Consider the following 23,842-nt stretch of genomic DNA (forward strand, 5'->3'; position numbering starts at 1 on the left):
CATGCATTTAAAAGCATTGGATTGGTTTAAGCGTTGGCTGGAGGGAGTTTCCGCTGTTGTTAAAGCTAGAATCCTTAATTGAAACAATAACAAAGCCGTCTCCGCACCTCTGTTTTGGTAAAAACGCTGAAGGATGGGCCTGGAGAAATGTAACCACTCTCAAATTCATAGACCGAGGTATGGATGCAAGGATTGACCATCGTAAGGCGCTACAGAGTGTATGATAGTTTTAACCATGTTTTGAGGCTATACATGTTTGTGTACATTTCAGTAAAACAAGCTAATATTTTGGGTTCTGATAGGGTACGCCAGTTGACCTAAACTCATGAGTAATTTATAAGTTATATTCAAGAATCAATGGCTATAATCATTAATTTAAAGTCCAAAAATGGATGTAGCAACTAAGGATTCAAGATTTAAATTCATGACTAAGTGTTAAGAAGGTTGATGACTTCACCCATAACCTCTAGCCACGGCCCTCCCTTGCCACTCACCTCAAGTGTCTCCACTCTGCTCACTAGCACCCTTGACTATTTAAGCAGCAGTTTCTCCCTCCAGTCTTCCTTATTCCTGTTGGTGAATGCATGGGGCGGCCAACTTATGTTTTCCTTTCCATGTTGTGCGTGACTGACAAGTGAATACTTTCCATTATTGTGTGTAAATGTTAGTTTTAAGATCATTTTTTAGTTGATGTTAAAGTGTATATGCTGCTGCCAAATGACTGACAATTTCCTGTCAGTCCAGCATGTGAGATGCATTTGTTATTTAGCCCTTTTGCACTTGTCAGTCATGCTTGTATGTTAACATGTTTGTATCTCCCTCTTGTATTTCCCTAGTAAACCACAACATTATCCTGCAACCTTTCCCCATGTGCTGCTGTGTTTGCAATAAAACCCCACTATTTGGATTCCCGCTTCATCTAATTTCATCTGCATTCTTATCGATGCGCCATGGTGGCACTTTGAACTCTGAACCAGTCAAACCCTCCTTATACAGTCTAACATTGCTATAGTAAGTGTGCAAGTGCACACTTTTGGGAGAAGGGTGGAGAATCAGGATGCAGCCCATGCTTTTTGATCTGTGATACTAGAGAATCAATACGTTTGTGAGTGAGGGGGTTAAGCGTTGGTTTGGAAATGCAAAACTGACCCAAGATCAGCGTTCAGCAGCAACTTAACCCAAGACAATGGCAAGTTGACTGAAAGACTGGAACCCAAATTATACTATTTTCCTATTTCATGGGTTTTGTATTCACAAAGCAGGGGATCAACTGAGAGACAAATAGCCATGGCTGGGTATGGGTGGTCAGTTTCCGTCAATGGTCATATGGCTAATGGGTAGAGTTATAATGACTTATTGGGGTACACAAGTTTGGGGACCCTCTGGGTCCTACAGAAATGGCCAGGGACACTATTGTAATACCGTAGCTACATCTGGTCAAGATTCTTAGTTTGTCATTCAGACCTAGGCCTACAAGATCTGCATTTGAATTGAATCAATGCATGGATGGACTATGGCACTGTAGTATAAAGCAGGCGTGGCAGGAATCACGATGACGTCGGCACAAATTCTGCAGTTGATAAACAAACTAAAAACTGCCGTCCTCCTCCGCCATCTTCCACCACCACCAGACCAGCACGAGAAAGAGCAGAGAAGCGCAAAGGAGGACACTATTATTTTGTCTGAAAACGTAAGCTAGCTCACTAGCTATATCGTTCATCTCTTTACAAAATGAGTGACATTGAGGATGGAAACTTCGATGGACGAGTAAGTATTAGCGTTGCAACGGAAACCAAAATAATGTCCTATCTTTTGCTGACATACAGTACTGTAGCTAGCTAACTAACAGGGTAAGTTAACAGTAGTTATCTTTGTTAGTAACGTTGTGGCTAGATAACTAGCATAGCAGGCTAATTAGCGATTTGAGCCGCTAACGTTAACTAACGCTAGTAAATTCGTAATTTAAAAAGGTGGCTCGCTAGATTGCAACATAAAATGTTCTCCACACTATTGTAAGCTTACTAGGATAAACTGGTTAGCTAGTAATAGCTACCTTCCTTTCGCTAGTTGCCAGCCGAACAATACATTTTACATTTACACGTTAGTCATTTAGCAGACGCTCTTATCCATAGCGACTTACAGTTAGTGAGTGCATAATTTTTTTTTCTTCCATACCTACGCTAGGTAACATGCCTAGCTAGCTAACTTAGTTATCGTACATGATGCTACCGGTAGCATAAACGTAACGTTATGCACATGGCACAAACTAGCTAGTTAGCTATTCGCTAGCTCTCAGGTAAGTTTGGTGCCTTTGTCGTACCAGTTGTAGTCAAACAATCTGAGCTTCAAGCCACTCTTATTTTCCTGCTTACAACCATCTTTCATTCTAATCCTATAGCTAAATAAATTAGGGGTGAAAGTAACATCACCTCGTAGCTAATGGTGAAAGTGAAACCGTTTTCTAAAGTCATCTCACAATGTTCACTTACTCAGTGTTATGCTGCTACAATGTTGCTCTATTGAAAAGTTGTACTCATCACTAAACCCTTCATTGCCCTTCTGAGATGAAGGGTATAAACTAAACATTTGTTGCAAGTATAGTTTGTCCTGCTATACTAAATATACTGTAGACATTCATTATTTTACGAAATATCTATTTTTTCTATAAATTAATGATATGTAATTGTATTGAATGTTCTTTTTTCATTAAGGTTATTGATCGTGAAGGATTTGAAGAGTTTTATCCAAGAATGTGGAAGAAAATATCCAAGAATAAACGAAGGCTTTTGAATAACAGTTACAGAGCAGAACATAGAAGTGGGAAGGGGAAAATGAATGAAACTGGAAGATTGGTGGTCAGATATAGAAGCACTTGCAGTATGTATGGCTAAAGGTGAAAATGGTTTCTATTTGGGGAAGAGCGAAAACCCGGAATCAGAAAATGAAAATGGAAAAAAGAAGAACAACGAAGAACAGTAGAATTCCTGACAGAAGGAAGTAGCGTATATAAAGAATCTGGAAGAAAGAATGAATGTATCCCTAGGTTAAGTAAATATACGGTATATGTTCCAAGTGTCTTTACACTACTATGCTCCATTTCTATAGTTTAAAAATGCATGATGACTTTAGTTTGACCCAGGTAGAAGAAACGAGTTATGGGATATGTTAACATTATGACACAGGGTTCTAGCATATTATTAATCCAAGCGAAGGATTATTATTTTTTTTACCACGTGATAGACATGGTGGAGCACTAACCCTTTCCTCCACAGTGTATGAGCTCTAGTGGTTTATGTCTGACTTTGAAAAGTTGCTGACTTTGAAAAGTTGCTTGTGTGTGTTCCTTTTGAGTAATGTGTGTGTGTAAGTAAAAGAGGGGGCCTCTTTAACACGCTGCTACTGTAAAATTAGGACTCTCGCTCTCCATCCAAATCGGACCGTGGCAGTCCTGTCCGGGTCAAGTCGGAGAGCAGATCCGGCTCCCCGAGCCCATCCCGGGCTGCCAAACACTCAGAGTCTCGCTCCCGCTCTAAGTCCAGGTGAGTCTGTCCTCCTGTTATTTCTCTTAGCAGAGTGAAGAGTGATGTCTCAATGTGCTGTGGGGTAACTTGACACAATTCTCTTGCTCTCCTCTTTCCCTCATTTATCTGTTCCTTCATATTACCCTCTGCCTCTCTCTCTCTCTCTTCCAACCTCTCTCCAGGTCTCACTCTCGGAGGCACTCCAACCGCAGGTACAGCCGCTCTCGCTCCCCCTCCAACAGGAAGAAGTCCCGTTCCTACAGCCCGGAATACCGGAAGAAGAAGAGCCAGAGCGCGTCGCCTAACCACCGCCGCCCCAGCAGCAGAGTGAGTGTCACATCGCTAACAGGTCAAAGGTCAGGGTCTGACTGCTGATGGAGTAGAGCAGTACTTCCCAACCCTCTCCTCGGTAACCACCAGACGTTTCACATATTTATTGTAGTCCTAAACTGGCACACCTGGTTCAACTAGTCAAGGGATTGATGATTAGTTAACTAGTTAAATAAATGTTCTCACTCCAATACATTTTTTTATAGAAAGTTAGCAATAATAGATAAGATCTTGCTACCATGGAAAGGTAAATACCTGTCTACTTGTGGAAAAATCACCCTGATTATCCCAGTTTACCTATTTGCTTATTGTCTTGCCTATGCCTAGCGAACAGTTTTTTTTATTATTATATGAGAGAAAAAATATTCAATTTTATTTGGAACGGCAAGCCAGACAAAATTAAACGGGCCTATTTATATAATGAATATGAATTCGGAGGACATAAATTATTAAATATTAAAGCATTAGACCTATCACTAAAAGCTTCAGTCATACAAAAGTTATACTTAAATCCGAACTGGTTCTCTAGCAAATTAGTAAGATTGTCTTACCCCATGTTCAAGAATGGCCTTTTCCCTTTATTCAGATTACAACCTCACTTTCAGTTATTCGAAAAGGAAATCATCTCCCAAATATCACTATTTCTAAAACAAGCCATAGAAAGTTTGTTGCAATTTCAATTTAATCCTCCAGAAACGACAGAACAAATAATGCAACAAATATTGTGGTTAAACTCAAATATACTAATTGATTAAAAAAAACATTATAAACAAACAAAAACATTTTTTAAAGGGGTATAATCTTCGTAAATGATGTCATAGGTAGGACTGGTGTATTTGTCGCACCTGCAGCTAACAAAAACAAACAAAATATAATTATTGTAAAATTGACTGTCCATAAAATGTATATAGTATGTATAAGCTGGAAGTAGAGCCCTAAGTGTTGTTGTTCACTAGTTTACTCCAATTAGGGGAGGGGTGGTGGGGTTGTAAATTAATGAAGGGAAATGTATTTTAAAAGGGGTAGGTATGTGTGTGTGTGTGTGTGTGTGTGTATATATATATATATATATATATATATATATATATACACACAGCTGTGGAAAAAATTGAGACCACTGCAAAATTATCAGTTTCTCTGGTTTTACTATTTATAGGTGTGTGTTTGGGGTTAAAAAAATAACATTTTTGTTTTATTCTATAAACTACTGACAACATTGCTCCCAAATTCCAAATAAAAATATGGTCATTTAGAGCATTTATTTGCAGAAAATGACAACTGGTCAAAATAACAAAAAAGATGAAATGTTGTCAGACCTCGAATAATGCAAAGAAAATAAGTTCATGTTCATTTTTGAACAACACAATGCTAATGTTTTAACTTAGGAAGAGTTCAGAAATCAATATTTGGTGGAATAACCCTGATTTTCAATTACTGCTTTCATGTGTCTTGGCATGATCTCCACCAGTCTTTCACATTGATGTTGGGTGACTATTCCACTCCTGGTGCAAAAATTCAAGCAGCTCGGCTTTGTTTGATGGCTTGAGACCATCCATCTTCCTCTTGATCACATTCCAGAAGTTTTCAATGGGGTTCAGGTCTGGAGATTGGGCTGGCCATGACAGGGTCTTGATCTGGTGGTCCTCCATCCACACCTTGATTGACCTGGCTGTGTGGCATGGTGCATTGTCCTGTTGGAAAAAACAATCCTCAGAGTTGGGGAACAGTGTCAGAGCAAAAGGAAGCAAGTTTTCTTCCATGACAACCTTGTACGTGGCTTGATTCATGCGTCCTTCACAAAGACAAATCTGCCCGATTCCAGCCTTGCTGAAGCACCCCCAGATCATCACCGATCCTCCACCAAATTTCACAGTGGGTGCGAGACACTGTGGCTTGTAGGCTTCTCCAGTTCTCTGTCTACCCATTAGACGACCAGGTGTTGGGCAAAGCTGAAAATTGGACTCATCAGAGAAGATGACCTTACTCCAGTCCTCTACGGTCCAATCCTTATGGTATTTTGCAAACCTCAGCCTGGCTTTTTTGTAGCTTTGCACGACTGCAGCCCTGCCCCTAGGAGCCTGTTTCAAACCGTCCTCGCCGTGCACTTCACCCCAGCTGCCGTTTGCCATTCTTTTTGTAGGTCACTTGATGTCATCCTACGGTTGTTGAGTGACATTCGAATGAGGTGGCGGTCATCCCGGTCAGTAGAGTCGTTTTCGCCCTCTGCCGGTCTGTAGCTTTGTTGTCCCCAATGTCTGCTGCTTGACTTTGTTCTTATGACCCGCCGTCTTTGACATTTTAAGGATGGAAGCAACCTGACGCTTACTGTATCCCTCTGCCTGTAAAGCCAGAATTGAACCCTTTTCCTCACTCAACTTTCCTTTTCAACACTATTGGCATGGTCAATAGTATTTTTTTAAATTTAATATTACTTTGGAGATACTATTAGCACTGTTTTTGCCATCCAGCTGAACCTATTGCAAGAGGATAGTGATGACCACAGCAGTGGTTGTTATACTTTTCCTCGTTAAATAAGATTTGGTTCAGGTGATCACCTAATCAGTACCTAATTCAGTAGAATGAGGTGTGCCTGTGTTGGAATTCAACAGACACTGGAATGGAATGGCTGTCATACATGTAGAGATGCTGATTTAAGAAACATTTGCAGTGGTCTCTTAATTTTTTCCACATCTGTATATATACATACAGTGGGGAGAACAAGTATTTGATACACTGCTGATTTTGCAGGTTTTCCTACTTACAAAGCATGTAGAGGTCTGTAATTTTTTATCATAGGTACACTTCAACTGTGAGAGACGGAATCTAAAACAAAAATCCAGAAAATCACATTGTATGATTTTTAAGTAATTAATTTGCATTTTATTGCATGACATAAGTATTTGATACATCAGAAAAGCATAACTTTAATATTTGGTACAGAAACCTTTGTTTGCAATTACAGAGATCATACGTTTACTGTAGGTCTTGACCAGGTTTGCACACACTGCAGCAGGGATTTTGGCCCACTCCTCCATACAGACCTTCTCCAGATCCTTCAGGTTTCGGGGCTGTCGCTGGGCAATACGGACTTTCAGCTCCCTCCAAAGATTTTCTAATGGGTTCAGGTCTGGAGACTGGCTTGGCCACTCCAGGACCTTGAGATGCTTCTTACGGAGCCACTCCTTAGTTGCCCTGGCTGTGTGTTTCGGGTCGTTGTCATGCTGGAAGACCTAGCCACGACCCATCTTCAATGCTCTTACTGAGGGAAGGAGGTTGTTGGCCAAGATCTCGCGATACATGGCCCCATCCATCCTCCCCTCAATACGGTGCAGTTGTCCTGTCCACTTTGCAGAAAAGCATCCCCAAAGAATGATGTTTCCACCTCCATGCTTCACGGTTGGGATGGTGTTCTTGGGGTTGTACTCATCCTTCTTTATCCTCCAAACATGGCGAGTGGAGTTTAGACTAACAGCTCTATTTTTGTCTCATCAGACCACATGACCTTCTCCCATTCCTCCTCTGGATCATCCAGATGGTCATTGGCAAACTTCAGACGGGCCTGGACATGCGCTGGCTTGAGCAGGGGGACCTTGCGTGCGCTGCAGGATTTTAATCCATGACGGCGTAGTGTGTTGTACTAATGGTTTTCTTTGAAACTGTTGTCCCAGCTCTCTTCAGGTCATTGACCAGGTCCTGCCGTGTAGTTCTGGGCTGATCCCTCATCTTCCTCATGATCATTGATGCCCCACGAGGTGAGACCTTGCATGGAGCCCCAGACCGAGGGTGATTGACCGTCATCTTGAACTTCTTCCATTTTCTAATAATTGCGCCAACAGTTGTTGCCTTCTCACCAAGCTGCTTGCCTATTGTCCTGTAGCCCATCCCAGCCTTGTGCAGGTCTACAATTTTATCCCTGATGTCCTTACACAGCTCTCTGGTCTTGGCCATTGTGGAGAGGTTGGAGTCTGTTTGATTGAGTGTGTGGACAGGTGTTTTTTATACAGGTAACGAGTTCAAACAGGTGCAATTAATACAGGTAATGCGTGGAGAACAGGAGTGCTTCTTAAAGAAAAACTAACAGGTCTGTGAGAGCCGGAATTCTTACTGGTTGGTAGGTGATCAAATACTTATGTCATGCAATAAAATGCAAATTAATTACTTAAAAATCATACAATGTGATTTTCTGGATTTTTGTATTAGATTCCGTCTCTCACAGTTGAAGTGTACCTATGATAAAAATTACAGACCTCTACATGCTTTGTAAGTAGGAAAACCTGCAAAATCGGCAGTGTATCAAATACTTGTTCTCCCCACTGGTATGTATGTATGTATGTATGTATGTATATATATGTACAGTTGAAGCCGGAAGTTTACATACACTTAGGTTGGAGTCATTAAAACTAGTTTTTCAACCACTCCACAAATGTCTTGTTAACAAACTATAGTTTGGCAAGTCGGTTAGGACATCTACTTTGTGCATGACACAAGTAATGTTTCCAACAATTGTTTACAGACAGATTATTTCACTTATAATTCACTGTATCACAATTCCAGTGTGTCAGAAGTTTACAAACACTAAATTGACTCTGCCTTTAAACAGCTTGGAAAATGCCAGAAAATGATGTCATGGCTTTAGAAGCTTCTGATAGGCTAATTGACATAATTTGAGTGTATTGGAGGTGTACCTGTGGATGTATTTCACAGCCTACCTTCAAACTCAGTGCCTCTTTGCTTGACATCATGGGAAAATCAAAAGAAATCAGCCAAGACCTCAGAAAAAAAACAGTAGACCTCCACAAGTCTGGTTCATCCTTGGGAACAATTTCCAAACGTCTGAAGGTACCACGTTCATCTGGACAAACAATAGTACGCAAGTATAAACACCATGGGACACGCAGCCATCATACCGCTCAGGAAGGAGACGCGTTCTGTCTCATAGAGATGAATGTACTTTGGTGCGAAAAGTGCAAATCCATCCCAGAACAACCGCAAAGGACCTTGTGAAGATGCTGGAGGAAACGGGTACAAAAGTATCTATATCCACAGTAAAACGAGTCCTATATTGACATAACCTGAAAGGCCGCTCATCAAGGAAGAAGCCACTGCTCCAAAACCGCCATAAAAAAGCCAGACTACGGTTTGCAACTGCACATGGGGACAAAGATCGTACTTTTTGGAGAAATGTCCTCTGGTCTGATGAAACAAAAATGGAATTGATTGGCCATTATGACCATTGTTATGTTTGGAGGAAAAAGGGGAAGGCTTGCAAGCCGAAGAACACCATCCCAACCGTGAAGCACGGGGGTGGCAGCATCATGTTGTTGGGGTGCTTTGCTGCAGGAGGGACTGGTGCACTTCACAAAATAGATGGCATTATGAGGAAGGAAAATTATGTGGATATATTGAAGCAACATCTCAAGACATCAGTCAGGAAGTTAAAGCTTGGTCGCAAATGGGACCACGCAGCCGTCATACCGCTCAGGAAGGCGACGCGTTCTGTCTCCAAGAGATGAACGTACTTTGGTGCGAAAAGTGCAAATCCTCTGGTCTGATGAAACAAAAATAGAACTGTTTGGCCAGGGAATGTGTACTAGGATTAAATGTCAGGAATTGTGAAAAACTGAGTTTAAATGTATTTGGCTAAGGTTTGTGTGTGTGTGTATGTGTATATAGGGCTTGCAGCTATATATATATATATATATATATATATATAATACACACACACACACAGTTGAAGTCGGATGTTTACATACACCTTAGCCAAATACATTTAAACTCAGTTTTTCACAATTCCTGACATTTAATCCTAGTAAAAATTCCCTGTCTTTGGTCAGTTAGGATCACTACTTTATTTTAAGAATGTGAAATGTCAGAATAATAGTAGAGAATAATTTATTTCAGCTTTTATTTCCTTCATCACATTCCCAGTGGGTCAGAAGTTTACATACTAATTGAGTGTATTTGGTAGCATTGCCTTTAAATTGTTTAACTTGGGTCAAATGTTTCGGGTAGCCTTCCACAAGCTTCCCACAAGAAGTTGGGAGAATTTTGGCCCATTCCTCCTGACAGAGCTGGTATAACTGAGTCAGGTTTGTAGGCCTCCTTGCTCGCACACGCTTTTTCAGTTCTGCCCACACATTTTCTATAGGATTGAGGTCAGGGCTTTGTGATGGCCACTCCAATACCTTGACTTTGCTGTCCTTAAGCCATTTTGCCACAACTTTGGAAGTATGCTTGGGGTCATTGTCCATTTGGAAGACCCATTTGCGACCAAGCTTTAACTTCCTGACTGATGTCTTGAGATGTTGCTTCAATATATCCACATAATTTTCCTTCCTCATAATGCCATCTATTTTGTGAAGTGCACCAGTCCCTCCTGCAGCAAAGCACCCCAACAACATGATGCTGCCACCCCCGTGCTTCACGGTTGGGATGGTGTTCTTCGGCTTGCAAGCCTTCCCCTTTTTCCTCCAAACATAACAATGGTCATAATGGCCAATCAATTCCATTTTTGTTTCATCAGACCAGAGGACATTTCTCCAAAAAGTACGATCTTTGTCCCAATGTGCAGTTGCAAACCGTAGTCTGGCTTTTTTATGAAGGTTTTGGAGCAGTGGCTTCTTCCTTGCTGAGCGGCCTTTCAGGTTATGTCGATATAGGACTTGTTTTACTGTGGCTGTAGATACTTTTGTACCTGTTTCCGCTAGCATCTGTTCTGGGATTGATTTGCATTTTTTGCACCAAAGTACGTTAATCTCTAGGAGATAGAACGCGTCTCCTTCCTGAGTGGTATGACGGCTGCGTGGTCCCATGGTGTTTATACTTTTTTCTGAGGTCTTGGCTGATTTCTTTTGATTTTCCCATGATGTCAAGCAGAGGCACTGAGTTTGAAGGTAGGCCTTGAAATACAGGTACACCTCCAATTGACTCAAATTATGTCAATTAGCCTATCGGAAGCTTCTAAAGCCATGACATTTCCTGGAATTTTCCAAGCTGTTTAAAGGCACAGTCAACTTAGTGTATGTAAACTTCTGACCCACTGGAATTGTGATACAGTGAATTATAAGGGAAATAATCTGTCTGTAAACAATTGTTGGAAAAATGACTTGTGTCATGCACAAAGTCCTAACCGACTTGCCAAAACTATAGTTTGTTAACAAGACATTTGTGGAGTGGTTGAAAAACAAGTGTATGTAAACTTCCGACTTCAACTGTGTGTGTGTGTATGTATGTGTGTATGTGTGTGTATATATATATATAGATATAGATATATATATAGATATAGATAATTATTTATTTTTTATATATATATATATATTTTTTTTTTTTCGGGGGAAAAACATATTGGGGATTGGAGGTGATGCAGACAATTACATTGATGGAAGTTAATCTATTTGCAATATTAAAGCTGATCTACCCCCTAAAAAAATTAATATGTAAAGGGAGACAACAAGTATGTGAAACATCTGATGGTTACCAAGAAGAGGGTTGGGAAACCCTGTGGTGGAGGGACAGCTCAGTATGGTATAGAAAATACCAAATTGTCAAATGTGTTTTAAGGGCTTGCAGCTGCTTTATGTAATTGTGGAATTTCATTAGGATGTGTGTACACAGATTAGTTATAGGAATGTAGGTAGCGTGTTCATTTATCAGTTAGTGTTCCTATGCTGCTCCTGTCCTGACCCCTTACAGGAAACAGAATTATGTGATTTATTTAATAACCCTTTTATTAACCCTCCCTCTCTTTATGTCAACAGAGCCATGACTTCAGAAAAGAGACATTCAGTCAGGGAGGAGGTGGTGAGGATGCCAGGGTATGTAGACCTTCTTACCTTGATACCTTCTACATTAGAAGAGCACTGGAGTAGCAGTAAGGCTCCTGAATACCGTCACATGTATGCTTCTCAGATCAGGGGTTGTGTGTGAGCGAGAGGGACTGAGACGAAGAGTGATTTACAGAGATGGAATCCAAGATGTGTATCCAAAGTGTATTATGTTGTGTCCTCGTAGGCAGTTTTTTTGGTGGGGGGGGTTGTATATATTTCGCTTTCCATCCTTAACTATATATACTTTCCTGCAACCCGCCTCACCCAATGTGGAACGGATTCTATTATTTATTTTATCAAGAACCCACGGCTGAAACTAGCCAGCTAACTAGCTACTTGCAATTAGCTATTGCTATTAGCCACCGTTAGCGGTCTTCACCACTGTCCGTGGCCTGCACTACCTACCTACCAGCCAGCTCTAGCCTGGACAATTACCGGCCAGTCTTCACAGCGTGCTATCGACCCAGAGCATTTTGGATTTTCTGCCAGAATCACTGAATCACTGGACCTTAACACCGGATCATCACAACTAGCTAGCTGCAACCGAATGGATGTTGTTGTTGGCTAATCCTCACTTGTCTCAAAGCTAGCACCAGTTAGCCTTGAGCTAGCCTCGAGCCAGGCCCATCTCCCGGCTATCCACCTCTCTGTCAACCGGACGGGACCTCCTAGTGTCGACACGGAGCCCCGCCGATCCATCACGACTGGTCTGCCGACGTAATCGTCTAATGTGGTTTCAACAGGCTTCCCGTTTCGACGACCACGAAGATCCATCTGCTAGCACCGGCCCGCTAGCACTGTCAATCAACAGCCGTGCCTCCTGCTCGCCTGTGCTGTAGCAGCCTACGAACTGCTCCCGGACTTACCTATTGCTGTTCACTGGACCTTATGATCACTCAGCTACACATCTGATGCCCGCTGGACTGTTCCTTTACACGGTACCCCATCCTGTTTAGCCTTAGCCCAAACTTTCGTTGCCATTACCAGTTGTTGTCTTAGCCCTCTCGAATAACACCTGTGATTGCGTTATGCCTCTCTCCCATGTCAATATGCCTAGCCTATTGCTGTTTGGGTTAGTTGTTATTGTACTATTTCACTGTAAAGCCCCCAGTCCCGCTCAACCTACCTCAGATAGCTTCTTTGTCCCACCCCCCATACACGCGAGGACAGGCTCAATCGGTACCTCCAGTGATGCTATCGCTTTAATCGTTACCCAATGATTAGGTGTACCTCCACTGTAATCATATCCTTCTATATCCTTGTCTGTACATAATGCCCTGAATCTTTTCTACAACGCCTGGAAATCTGCCCCATTTATTCTCTGTACCCAACACACTAGAATACCAGTTCTTAAAGCCTTTAGCCGTATACTTATTCTATTCCTCCTCTGTTCCTCTGGTGATGTAGAGGCTAACCCAGGCCCTGCAGCCCCCAGTATCACTCCTACTCCCCAGGCGCTATCATTTGTTGACTTCTGTAACCATAAAAGCCTTGGTTTCTTGCATGTTAACATCGGAAGCCTCCTCCCTAAGTTTGAGTTATTCACTGCGTTGGCACACTCTGCCAACCCTGATGTTCTAGCAGTGTCTGAATCCTGGCTTAGGAAGGCCACCAAAAATTCAGAAATGTCCATCCCGAACTACAACATTTTCCGTCTAGATAGAACTGCCAAAGGGGGTGGAGTTGCAATCTACTGTAGAGAGAGCCTGCAGAGCTCTATCATACTATCCAGGTCCGTGCCCAAACAGTTTGAGCTCCTACTTCTAAAAATCCACCTTTCCAGAAATAAGTATCTCACTGTTGCCGCTTGCTACAGACCCCCCTCAGCCCCCCAGTTGTGCCCTGGACACCATATGTGAACTGATTGCCCCCATCTATCCTCAGAGTTCGTACTGCTTGGTGACCTAAATTGGGATATGCTTAACACCCCGGCCATCCTACAATCCAAACTAGATGCCCTCAATCTCACACAAATTATCAAGGAACCTACCAGGTGCTACCCTAAATCCGTAAACATGGGCACCCTCATAGATATCATCCTGACTAACTTACCCTCTAAATACACCTCCGCTGTCTTCAACCAGGATCTCAGCGATCACTGCCTCATTGCCTGCGTCCGTAATGGGTCCGCGGTCAAATGACCACCCCTCATCACTGTCAAACCCCTTCTAAAACACTTCAGCGAGCAGGCCTTTCTAATTGACCTCATTCCGTCAGTAGAGGATGCCTGGATGTTCTTCAAAAGTGCTTTCCTCTCCATCTTAAATAAGCATGCCCCTTTCAAAAAATGCAGAACTAAGAACAGATATAGCCCCTAGTTCACCCCAGACTTGACTGCCCTTGACCAGCACAAAAACATCCTGTGGCATACAGCATTAGCATCGAACAGCCCCCGCGATATGTGGGGAACTTTTCAGGGAAGTCAGGAACCCATATACACATTCAGTTAGGAAAGCAAAGGCTAGCGTTTTCAAACAGAAATTTTCATCCTGTAGCACTAACTCCAAAAAGTTTTGGGACACTGTAAAGTCCATGGAGAATAACACTGTCACCACCGATAAATCTATGATAATCGAGAATTTCAATAAGCATTTTGCTACGGCTGGCCATGCTTTCCACCTGGCTACCCCTGCCCCGGCCACCAGCTCTGCACCCTCCGCTGCAACTTGCCCATGTCCCCCCCTGCTTCTCCTTCACCCAAATTCAGATAGCTGATGTCCTGAAAGAACTGCAAAATCTGGACCCCTACAAATCAGCTGGGCTAGACAATCTGGACCCTTTCTAAAATTAGCCGCCGTAATTGTCGCAACCCCTATTACTAGGCTGTTCAACCTCTCTTTCGTATCGTCTGAGATCCCCAGAGATTGGAAAGCTGCCGCGGTCATCCCCCTCTTCAAAGGGGGTGACACTCTACATCCAAACTGTTACAGACCTATATCCATCCTACCCTGCCTTTCGAAAGTATTTGAAAGCCAAGTTAACAAACAGATCACCGACCACTTCGAATCCCACCGTACCTTCTCCGCTATGCAATCTGGTTTCAGAGCTGGTCATGGGTGCACCTCAGCTACGCTCAAGGTCCTAAACGATATAATAACCACGATTGATAAAAGACAGTACTGTGCAGCAGTCTTCATCGACCTGGCCAAGGCTTTTGACTCTGTCAATCACCGCATTCTTATTGGCAGACTAAATAGCCTTCGTTTCTCAAATGACTGCCTTGCCTGGTTCACCAACTAGTTTTAAGAGTTCAATGTGTCAAATCGGAGGGCCTGTTGTCTGGATCTCTGGCAGTCTCTATGGTGCCACAGGGTTCAGTTCTCGGGCCGACTCTATTCTCTGTGTACAGTGGGGGGGAAAAAGGTATTTAGTCAGCCACCAATTGTGCACGTTCTCCCACTTAAAAAGATGAGAGGCCTGTAATTTTCATCATAGGTACACGTCAACTATGACAGACAAATTGAGGAAAAAAATTCCTGAAAATCACATTGTAGGATTTTTAATGAATTTATTTGCAAATTAAGGTTGAAAATAAGTATTTGGTCACCTACAAACAAGCAAGATTTCTGGCTCTCACAGACCTGTAACTTCTTCTTTAAGAGGCTCCTCTGTCCTCCACTCGTTACCTGTATTAATGGCACCTGTTTGAACTTGTTATCAGTATAAAAGACACCTGTCCACAACCTCAAACAGTCACACTCCAAACTCCACTATGGCCAAGACCAAAGAGCTGTCAAAGGACACCAGAAACAAAATTGTAGACCTGTACCAGGCTGGGAAGACTGAATCTGCAATAGGTAAGCAGCTTGGTTTGAAGAAATCTACTGTGGGAGCAATTATCAGGAAATGGAAAACATACAAGACCACTGATAATCTCCCTCGATCTGGGGCTCCACGCAAGATCTCACCCCGTGGGGTCAAAACGATCACAAGAACGGTGAGCAAAAATCCCAGAACCACACGGGGGGACCTAGTGAATGACCTGCAGAGAGCTGGGACCAAAGTAACAAAGCCTACCATCAGTAACACACTACGCCACCAGGGACTCAAATCCTGCATTGCCAGACGTGTCTCCCTGCTTAAGCCAGTACATGTCCAGGCCCGTCTGAAGTTTGCTAGAGTGCATTTGGATGATCCAGAAGAGGATTGGGAGAATGTTATATGGTCAGATGAAACCAAAATAGAACTTTTTGGTAACTCAACTCGTCGTATTTGGAGGACAAAGAATGCTGAGTTGCATCCAAAGAACACCATACCTACTGTGAAGCATGGGGGTGGAAACAACATGCTTTGGGGCTGTTTTTCTGCAAAGGGACCAGGACGACTGATCCGTGTAAAGGAAAAAATGAATGGGGCCATGTATCGTGAGATTTTGAGTGAAAACCTCCTTCCATCAGCAAGGGCATTGAAGATGAAACGTGGCTGGGTCTTTCAGCATGACAATGATCCCAAACACACCGCCCGGGCAACGAAGGAGTGGCTTCGTAAGAAGCATTTAAGGTCCTGGAGTGGCCTAGCCAGTCTCCAGATCTCAACCCCAAGAAAATCTTTGGAGGGAGTTGAAATTCTGTGTTGCCCAGCGACAGCCCCAAAACAGGAGATCTGCATGGAGGAATGGGCCAAAATACCAGCAACGGTGTGTGAAAACCTTGTGAAGACTTACAGAAAACGTTTGACCTGTGTCATTGCCAACAAAGGGTATATAACAAAGTATTGAGAAACTTTTGTTATTGACCAAATACTTATTTTCCACCATAATTTGCTAATAAATTCATTAAAAATCCTACAATGTGATTTTCTGGATTTTTCTTCTTCTCATTTTGTCTGTCATAGTTGACGTGTACCTATGATGAAAATTACAGGCCTCATCTTTTTACGTGGGAGAACTTGCACAATTGGTGGCTGACTAAATACTTTTTTCCCCCAATGTCGCTCTTGCTGCTGGCGACTCTCAGATTCACCTCTATGCAGACAACACCATTTTGTATACATCTGGCCCTTCATTGGACACTGTGTTAACAAACCTCCAAACGAGCTTCAATTCCATACAACACTCCTTCCATGGCCTCCAACTGCTCTTAAACTCTAGTAAAACTAAATGCATGCTCTTCAATCGAACGCTGCTTGCTCCCGCCCGCCCGACTAGAATCACTACTCTCGGCGGGTCTGACTTAGAATATGTGGACAACTACAAATACCTAGGTGTCTGGTTAGACCGTAAACTCTCCTTCCAGACTCACATTAAGCATCTCCAATCCAAAGTTAAATGTAGAATCGGCTTCCTGTTTCGCAACAAAGCCTCCTTCACTCATGCTGCTATACATGCCCTTGTAAAACTGACTATCCTACCGATCCTTGACTTCGGCTATGTCATTTACAAAATAGCTTCCAACACTCTACTCAGCAAATTGGTTGTAGTCTATCACAGTGCCAGCCGTTTTGTCACCAAAGCCCCATATACTACCCACCATTGTGACCTGTACGCTATCATTGGCTGGCCCTTACCGCATATTCGTCGCCAAACCCACTGTCTCCAGGTCATCTATAAATACAGTGGGGGAAAAAAGTATTTAGTCAGCCACCAATTGTGCAAGTTCTCCCACTTAAAAAGATGAGAGAGGCCTGTAATTTTCATCATAGGTACATGTCAACTATGACAGACAAAATGAGGGGAAAAAATCCAGAAAATCACATTGTAGGATTTTTTTATGAATTTATTTGCAAATTATGGTGGAAAATAAGTATTTGGTCAATAACAAAAGTTTCTCAATACTTTTATATACCCCTTGTTGGCAATGACACAGGTCAAACGTTTTCTGTAAGTCTTCACAAGGTTTTCACACACTGTTGCTGCTATTTTGGCCCATTCCTCCATGCAGATCTCCTCTAGAGCAGTGATGTTTTGGGGCTGTCGCTGGGCAACACGGACTTTCAACTCCCTCCAAAGATTTTCTATGGGGTTGAGATCTGGAGACTGGCTAGGCCACTCCAGGACCTTTGAAATGCTTCTTACGAAGCCACTCCTTCGTTGCCCGGGAGGTGTGTTTGGGATCATTGTCATGCTAAAAGACCCAGCCACGTTTCATCTTCAATGCCCTTGCTGATGGAAGGAGGTTTTCACTCAATCTCACGATACATGGCCCCATTCATTCTTTCCTTTACACGGATCAGTCGTCCTGGTCCCTTTGCAGAAAAACAGCCCCAAAGCATGAAGGTTCCACCCCCATGCTTCACAGTAGGTATGGTGTTCTTTGGATGCAACTCAGCATTCTTTGTCCTCCAAACACGATGAGTTGAGTTTTTACCAAAAAGTTATATTTTGGTTTCATCTGACCATATGACATTCTCCCAATCCTCTTCTGGATTATCCAAATGCACTCTAGCAAACTTCAGACGGGCCTGGACATGTACTGGCTTAAGCAGGGGGACACGTCTGGCAATGCAGGATTTGAGTCCCTGGCGGAGTAGTGTGTTACTGATGGTAGGCTTTGTTACTTTGGTCCCAGCTCTCTGCAGGTCATTCACTAGGTCCCCCCGTGTGGTTCTGGGATTTTTGCTCACCGTTCTTGTGATCATTTTGACCCCACGGGGTGAGATCTTGCGTGGAGCCCCAGATCAAGGGAGATTATCAGTGGTCTTGTATGTCTTCCATTTCCTAATAATTGCTCCCACAGTTGTTTTCTTCAAACCAAGCTGCTTACCTATTGCAGATTCAGTCTTCCCAGCCTGGTGCAGGTCTACAATTTTGTTTCTGGTGTCCTTTGACAGCTCTTTGGTCTTGACCATAGTGGAGTTTGGAGTGTGACTGTTTGAGGTTGTGGACAGGTGTCTTTTATACTGATAACAAGTTCAAACAGGTGCCATTAATACAGGTAACGAGTGGAGGACAGAGGAGCCTCTTAAAGAAGAAGTTACAGGTCTGTGAGAGCCAGAAATCTTGCTTGTTTGTAGGTGACCAAATACTTATTTTCCACCATAATTTGCAAATAAATTCATTAAAAATCCTACAATGTGATTTTCTGGATTTTTTTTTTCTCAATTTGTCTGTCATAGTTGACGTGTACCTATGATGAAAATGACAGGCCTCTCTCATCTTTTTAAGTGGGAGAACTTGCACAATTGGTGGCTGACTAAATACTTTTTTTCCCCACTGTAACTTCTAGGCAAATCCCCGCCTTATCTTAGCTCATTGGTCACCATAGCAACACCCACCCGTAGTATGTGCTCCAGCAGGTATATCTCACTGGTCATCCCCAAAGCCAACACCTCCTTTGGCCGCCATTCCTTCCAGTTCTCTGCTGCACATGACTGGAACGAACTACAAAAATCTCTGAAGCTGGAGACTCTTATCTCCCTCACTAACTTTAAGCATCAGTTGTCAGAGCAGCTTACCGATCACTGTACCTGTACACAGCCCATCTGTAATTAGCCCACCCAACTACCTCATCCCCATATTGTTATTTATTTTGCTCATTTGCACCCCAGTATCTCTATTTGCACATCATCTTCTGCACATCTATCACTCCAGTGTTAATACTAAATTGTAATTATTTTGCACTATGGCCTATTTATTGCCTTACCTCCATAACTTACTACATTTGCACACACTGTATATAGATTTTCTATTTTCTATTATGTTATTGACTGTACGTTTTTGTTTATTCCATATGTAACTCTGTGTTGTTGTTTTTATCGCACTGCTTTGCTTTATCTTGGCCAGGTCGCAGTTGTAAATGAGAACTTGTTCTCAACTGGCTTACCTGGTTAAATAAAGGTAAAATAAAAAACTTGCATGCAACACGTAGTGAGTGGCTGGTAATCTGTGTTCCTATCAGCTGCTGTGAAATCTGACCCCTTTGACTTCCAGGCGAACCCTGACCCCAACCAGTGCCTGGGGGTGTTTGGGCTGAGCCTGTACACCACAGAGAAGGACCTGAGGGAAGTGTTTGGCCGGTACGGCCCGCTGGCCGGGGTTAACGTGGTGTATGACCAGCGCACTGGGCGCTCCCGCGGCTTCGCCTTCGTCTACTTCGAGAGGATCGACGACTCCAAGGAGGTATGGGACAAACTGAGAAGTCTGGGCCTCTCGCAATTTGTCTTTCCTCAATTATTGCGTCCTCTCTCCTTGCCTCAACCTATTCGAGTAGAGAGGTCTAAGTCCCTCCCCTCTGACCTTCTTGTCCAATTGTTTTTGATAAGGAGGAGAGGAAAGAGGAATCAAGGAAAGATTAATTGAGAGTGTTTAGGAAAAACGTTATGAGTCTTATTCAGAACCAATTTTATTGTCGTAAGAAGTGCTGTTGATCATTGGGTAATACAGTAATACCTAAGAACTGATGGTAACTTTGCTTGTGGTGCCATCAAACGCCTTATTCCTCAATCGTTAAGATCTAAAAGGATCAAGATCCAGTTATTTTGCTAATTCATCTTGAACCATTGATATTGTACACTGACTAGTCCGTACGCTGTTTCGTTTTCATATTGTATCTGTGGTAGTGTTAAGTGTGATCACTCATAAGCACCACCAGGTGTCAGGCTTGCCATTCACTTAAAGTTCCCTGTGGTACCAGTCACACAGGGAACTCTTCACTGTAATGAAGGTTCTAAACCCAGAGGCCCAACATCGAGACTTCGGGGACTGCTTTGCGAAGCAGACTCGGCAGACCAGGGTTTGAGAAGTCAATGAGAGAAGTGAGAAATTCTTCCTTAGTTGTTAGATTTCTCTAAATCTAATGGCACAGCTTGGATTCGCACCTATATCTTTAGTATCTGAACATGTTACTCCAACCTCGTGAAAGTGACAAACTGACACATCTTCATAAAAAAACAACTTTATATCGAAGGAGTGCCTTTGATTTGACGGCCTGCACATGCTCAGTTCGGTGCGAGATATTAGACCCGATGACGTGTTTCTGCGTATGAGCTTAGCTAGCCAACGTCGCCATGACATCACCTACAAGGGTGATCGGGGATTTCTATCGGAGAAGCAGTTTCAACAAATCTTCATACTAAACCATCTATCGGCTCAGTGTTGGATCAATGGGAGAGTGCAAGTTTTGTGCTCAGTATGCACCCCAAACCTTTCCATGTGCAAATAGAACCCAGAGTTGAGATGGAGAGAAGCTCATTTTCAGAGTAACTGATTTTAAACTATCATTTTGTTCCTCATCTCTCTGTTTCCCTAGGCGATGGAACGTGCCAACGGTATGGAGCTGGACGGGAGACGTATCAGAGTGGACTTTTCCATCACCAAGAGGGCCCACACCCCTACGCCTGGCATCTACATGGGCCGACCCACACAGTAAGTATAGGATGGTGAATCTGTGCTCATTTTTTGATTTGCAGATGTCCACCTGTCTTGCTGCACTGTTTTGTCTCCTGTGGGTATTGCTGTGTCTGTTTTTTCCTTCTTGGATGTCGTTGTGTGATGTAGTGATACTGGGGGATAGTGTTACTTTGTTTATTGGGAGTTAAGGGCTGTGTGAAATGGCACCCTATCCCCTATGTAGGGAATCTGGTGGCATATCGGACGCAGCCAGGGGTTGTGTTTTAGGGAATCTTGTACTCTCAGTAAACATGAACTTGTCCCTTTCCTCAGTAATGGTGGCGGTGGAGAGCGAAACAGTGGCAGCAGTGGTGGAGGGAGGAGGGGACGGGACTCATACGACCGATACGACGATCGACGGGGCGGCGGCTATGACCGTGGATACGACCGTGGATACGATCGGGGAGACCGGGGATACGACAGATATGACGATTACGACAAGTACAGGTCAGTTATACTCAGGATGTTGACTTCATTCAATAGATTAACATCGGAGATACCCTCAGGTAGCTATGAATATATTGGAATTCAAAATGTAAATTTTATCTAGAGGTAACTCATTAACATTGCTGGTGTTCTTCGGGTTACACTTGAGGGGATGAATGGGGTTACTTGTCCAATGCTGGCTGATATTGTGAGTTATTCTTTATACACTAGTGTAAATCTTTTTGTTCTCTCTCCCTCCTACAGTCGCAGGCGCTCTCCCTCTCCCTACTACAGTCGATACAGGTCACGCTCCAGGTCTCGCTCATACAGCCCACGTAAGTACACACGCATGCCTCTAAACAGCTTTTGTTACATTTTAAACCATACTCAGTGGTGTTTGATGTCTGAGAGAGCCTATCACACTAACATGGATCCTTGTCTCTTTGCAGGACGATACTAACAAACTTCCATCAAGATTAAGTTTTCCTTTTCTTCGTGACCCACATGGGAACGGAGCCGTTCGGGAGTGTTGTCAAGCTAACTAAAGTGTATATCTACTGACAAAAGCTCCTCTGCAACTTAGCACGAAAGTCGGAGTTCGGAAGGAGAGTTGTTTGTTTACGTGCTGTAGACGTCTTGATTTTTAGACTTTTTCGATGCATCCATGTAGTGTGTGCTGAAGACCCAGAGGGTGGTAATGAAACCTGTTGAGCCTGTTTTGAGTATCTTTTAAAAAGCACCCTTCTCCTTCATCACTGATCTGTAAGTGACTGGATAAGTGGAAGCATGGTATACATTTTATTGCTTTCACCAATCCAGCCTTGTCAGATCAGTGATTAAGGAAGAAAGGATGTATTTAATATTCAAACAGGCTCTTTGGTTTTAGTAATAGGAGGAAATGTTAAATGGATCTGAGAGTATCAGTGGATTGAGGAGGGTCTTCGTTTTTGATTCGGATGTTTATCGTCGGGATACCTCCAGAGATTTTTATTTTGATGTTTGATAATTTTTTCTTTTTATGGAAATAAAAACTCAAATCCTGGTGCGTGATGGTGATTTTTGAGCTTGATTCTGATATGAAAGTGAAGCTGTGAGGGTACCACTCAAAAGAATGTCTCACAGATATGCATTAGTCAATACAGATGTTTGGATTATATTGATATTAAGAACTTCTAGACCACAGTGCACGTCCTAATCAAGTTTTCCTGTTTGAGCAACAGAAACTTGCGGAAGTATATGTGAAAGAATTGCTCATAAGAATGGTACACACATTTGTGCTGCTCATGCGTGGCCTCTGCTTTTCAGACATGTATCGCTTTACTGAAATATACCTACTTCTCAAGCTTATATCCTCTTTCCTGATTTTCATTGTATTCAGCCCATCTCTGATCAAACAAGTGAAAATTCCCTCTTCAAATTTGCCCCTCTGTTTTTCACAATACAATTGTTTTACTATGTAATGATACATACACTAGTCAGACTCCTTCATAGGGTGTGTTCAGCACTGTGAACCATTCACAACACTGCAGATAGCAATACACCATAGAGATAGAGGACACGTTGTGGCATCTGAGTGCACAGGCAGGGCCATTGAGTCCATCTCCATTTTGAAGTAGTCATAATTTATTCTATAACTTCTATGAGTTGGTAAACAAAGGGTGCATATTGCCACCTGGAGTGTGTTTGATCAGGTAGAAAGCCACGGTTGGCGATTTACTACCATCTGCAGTTATGGAATGTTGCTTCTAGAGTATAATTAATTGGCTGATAACTCCTAATGACTTGGATGGAATTATGTGATCATTTCTTAACCCATAGCAAGTCTCCCCAGTTGACTACTTCAAAATTGTGAAAGTTCTCAATGGCGCTGCCCATTTAAAAACTGGCTTTTGGGAACTCGAGTCTACACTATCTCTATGCAATTCACTCCACAGAAAGAACCTGTTCTCCACATAAAATAGCAGTTACTGCCTCAATCCTCAAGTAGGCACAACTACAGGAAGTTCAGTTTGAAATGTGTGGTGTAGAACAGCAGATCATTTCTCTGTCATGTAGAATAGACCACAGGGATTGTGTCAGCTCTATGCATTGCATTTCTATCTGCCACGCTGAATAATCCAATCAGACAGAGAGTGACACACCTTGTCTGAGAAAACGCTCAACAGGATGGGTGTGATCCACACAGTCAATGGTGTGATCAGATGGGGGGACCATCAATCTAATGAACACACAGATTGGTATGGAAGGGTAAAGAAGTAGTGAAAAGAATGAAGAGCATTGTGATTCAGGCAGGCTAGGTGACTGATCAGAGGCAGTGAAACTGAGAAGTGATAGAGGGGTGGGAACCTCAACGTTTATCTGGTGTATCTGGAGACCTTGGCACTGATGATACCGGAGCCCACTGAAGTGGGTGA

General features: G+C 42.8%; 2 protein-coding genes across 2 annotated transcripts in view; one reads left to right on the plus strand and one right to left on the minus strand.

The window, feature by feature from the left end:
* Positions 1 to 23,842, minus strand: part of LOC121586695 (protein FAM221A) — a 50,212-nt gene that overhangs the window by 25,693 nt on the left and 677 nt on the right. The gene's annotated exons all lie outside the window — the stretch shown is intronic.
* On the plus strand, positions 1,581 to 22,473 carry LOC121586696 (transformer-2 protein homolog alpha-like). The gene is made up of 9 exons (XM_041903617.2): positions 1,581 to 1,767; positions 3,412 to 3,539; positions 3,704 to 3,848; positions 11,609 to 11,665; positions 19,545 to 19,733; positions 20,863 to 20,978; positions 21,276 to 21,449; positions 21,693 to 21,763; positions 21,878 to 22,473. Exons 1-9 carry the CDS (start codon positions 1,732 to 1,734, stop codon positions 21,886 to 21,888), a joined length of 927 nt encoding a protein of 308 aa, XP_041759551.2. The 5' UTR covers positions 1,581 to 1,731; the 3' UTR covers positions 21,889 to 22,473.

The sequence above is a fragment of the Coregonus clupeaformis genome, chromosome 17 (genome assembly GCF_020615455.1).
Source record: "Coregonus clupeaformis isolate EN_2021a chromosome 17, ASM2061545v1, whole genome shotgun sequence".
Lineage (NCBI taxonomy): Eukaryota > Metazoa > Chordata > Actinopteri > Salmoniformes > Salmonidae > Coregonus > Coregonus clupeaformis.

Bases quoted from the DNA above. Each gene is read 5' to 3' on its own strand.
- LOC121586696 (XM_041903617.2), top strand. From the start codon at position 1,732: ATGAGTGACATTGAGGATGGAAACTTCGATGGACGA. The intron at 1,768-3,411 runs GTAAGTATTAGC...CTGTAAAATTAG, and splicing joins ATGGAAACTTCGATGGACGA to GACTCTCGCTCTCCATCCAA. The intron at 3,849-11,608 runs GTGAGTGTCACA...TTATGTCAACAG, and splicing joins ACCGCCGCCCCAGCAGCAGA to AGCCATGACTTCAGAAAAGA.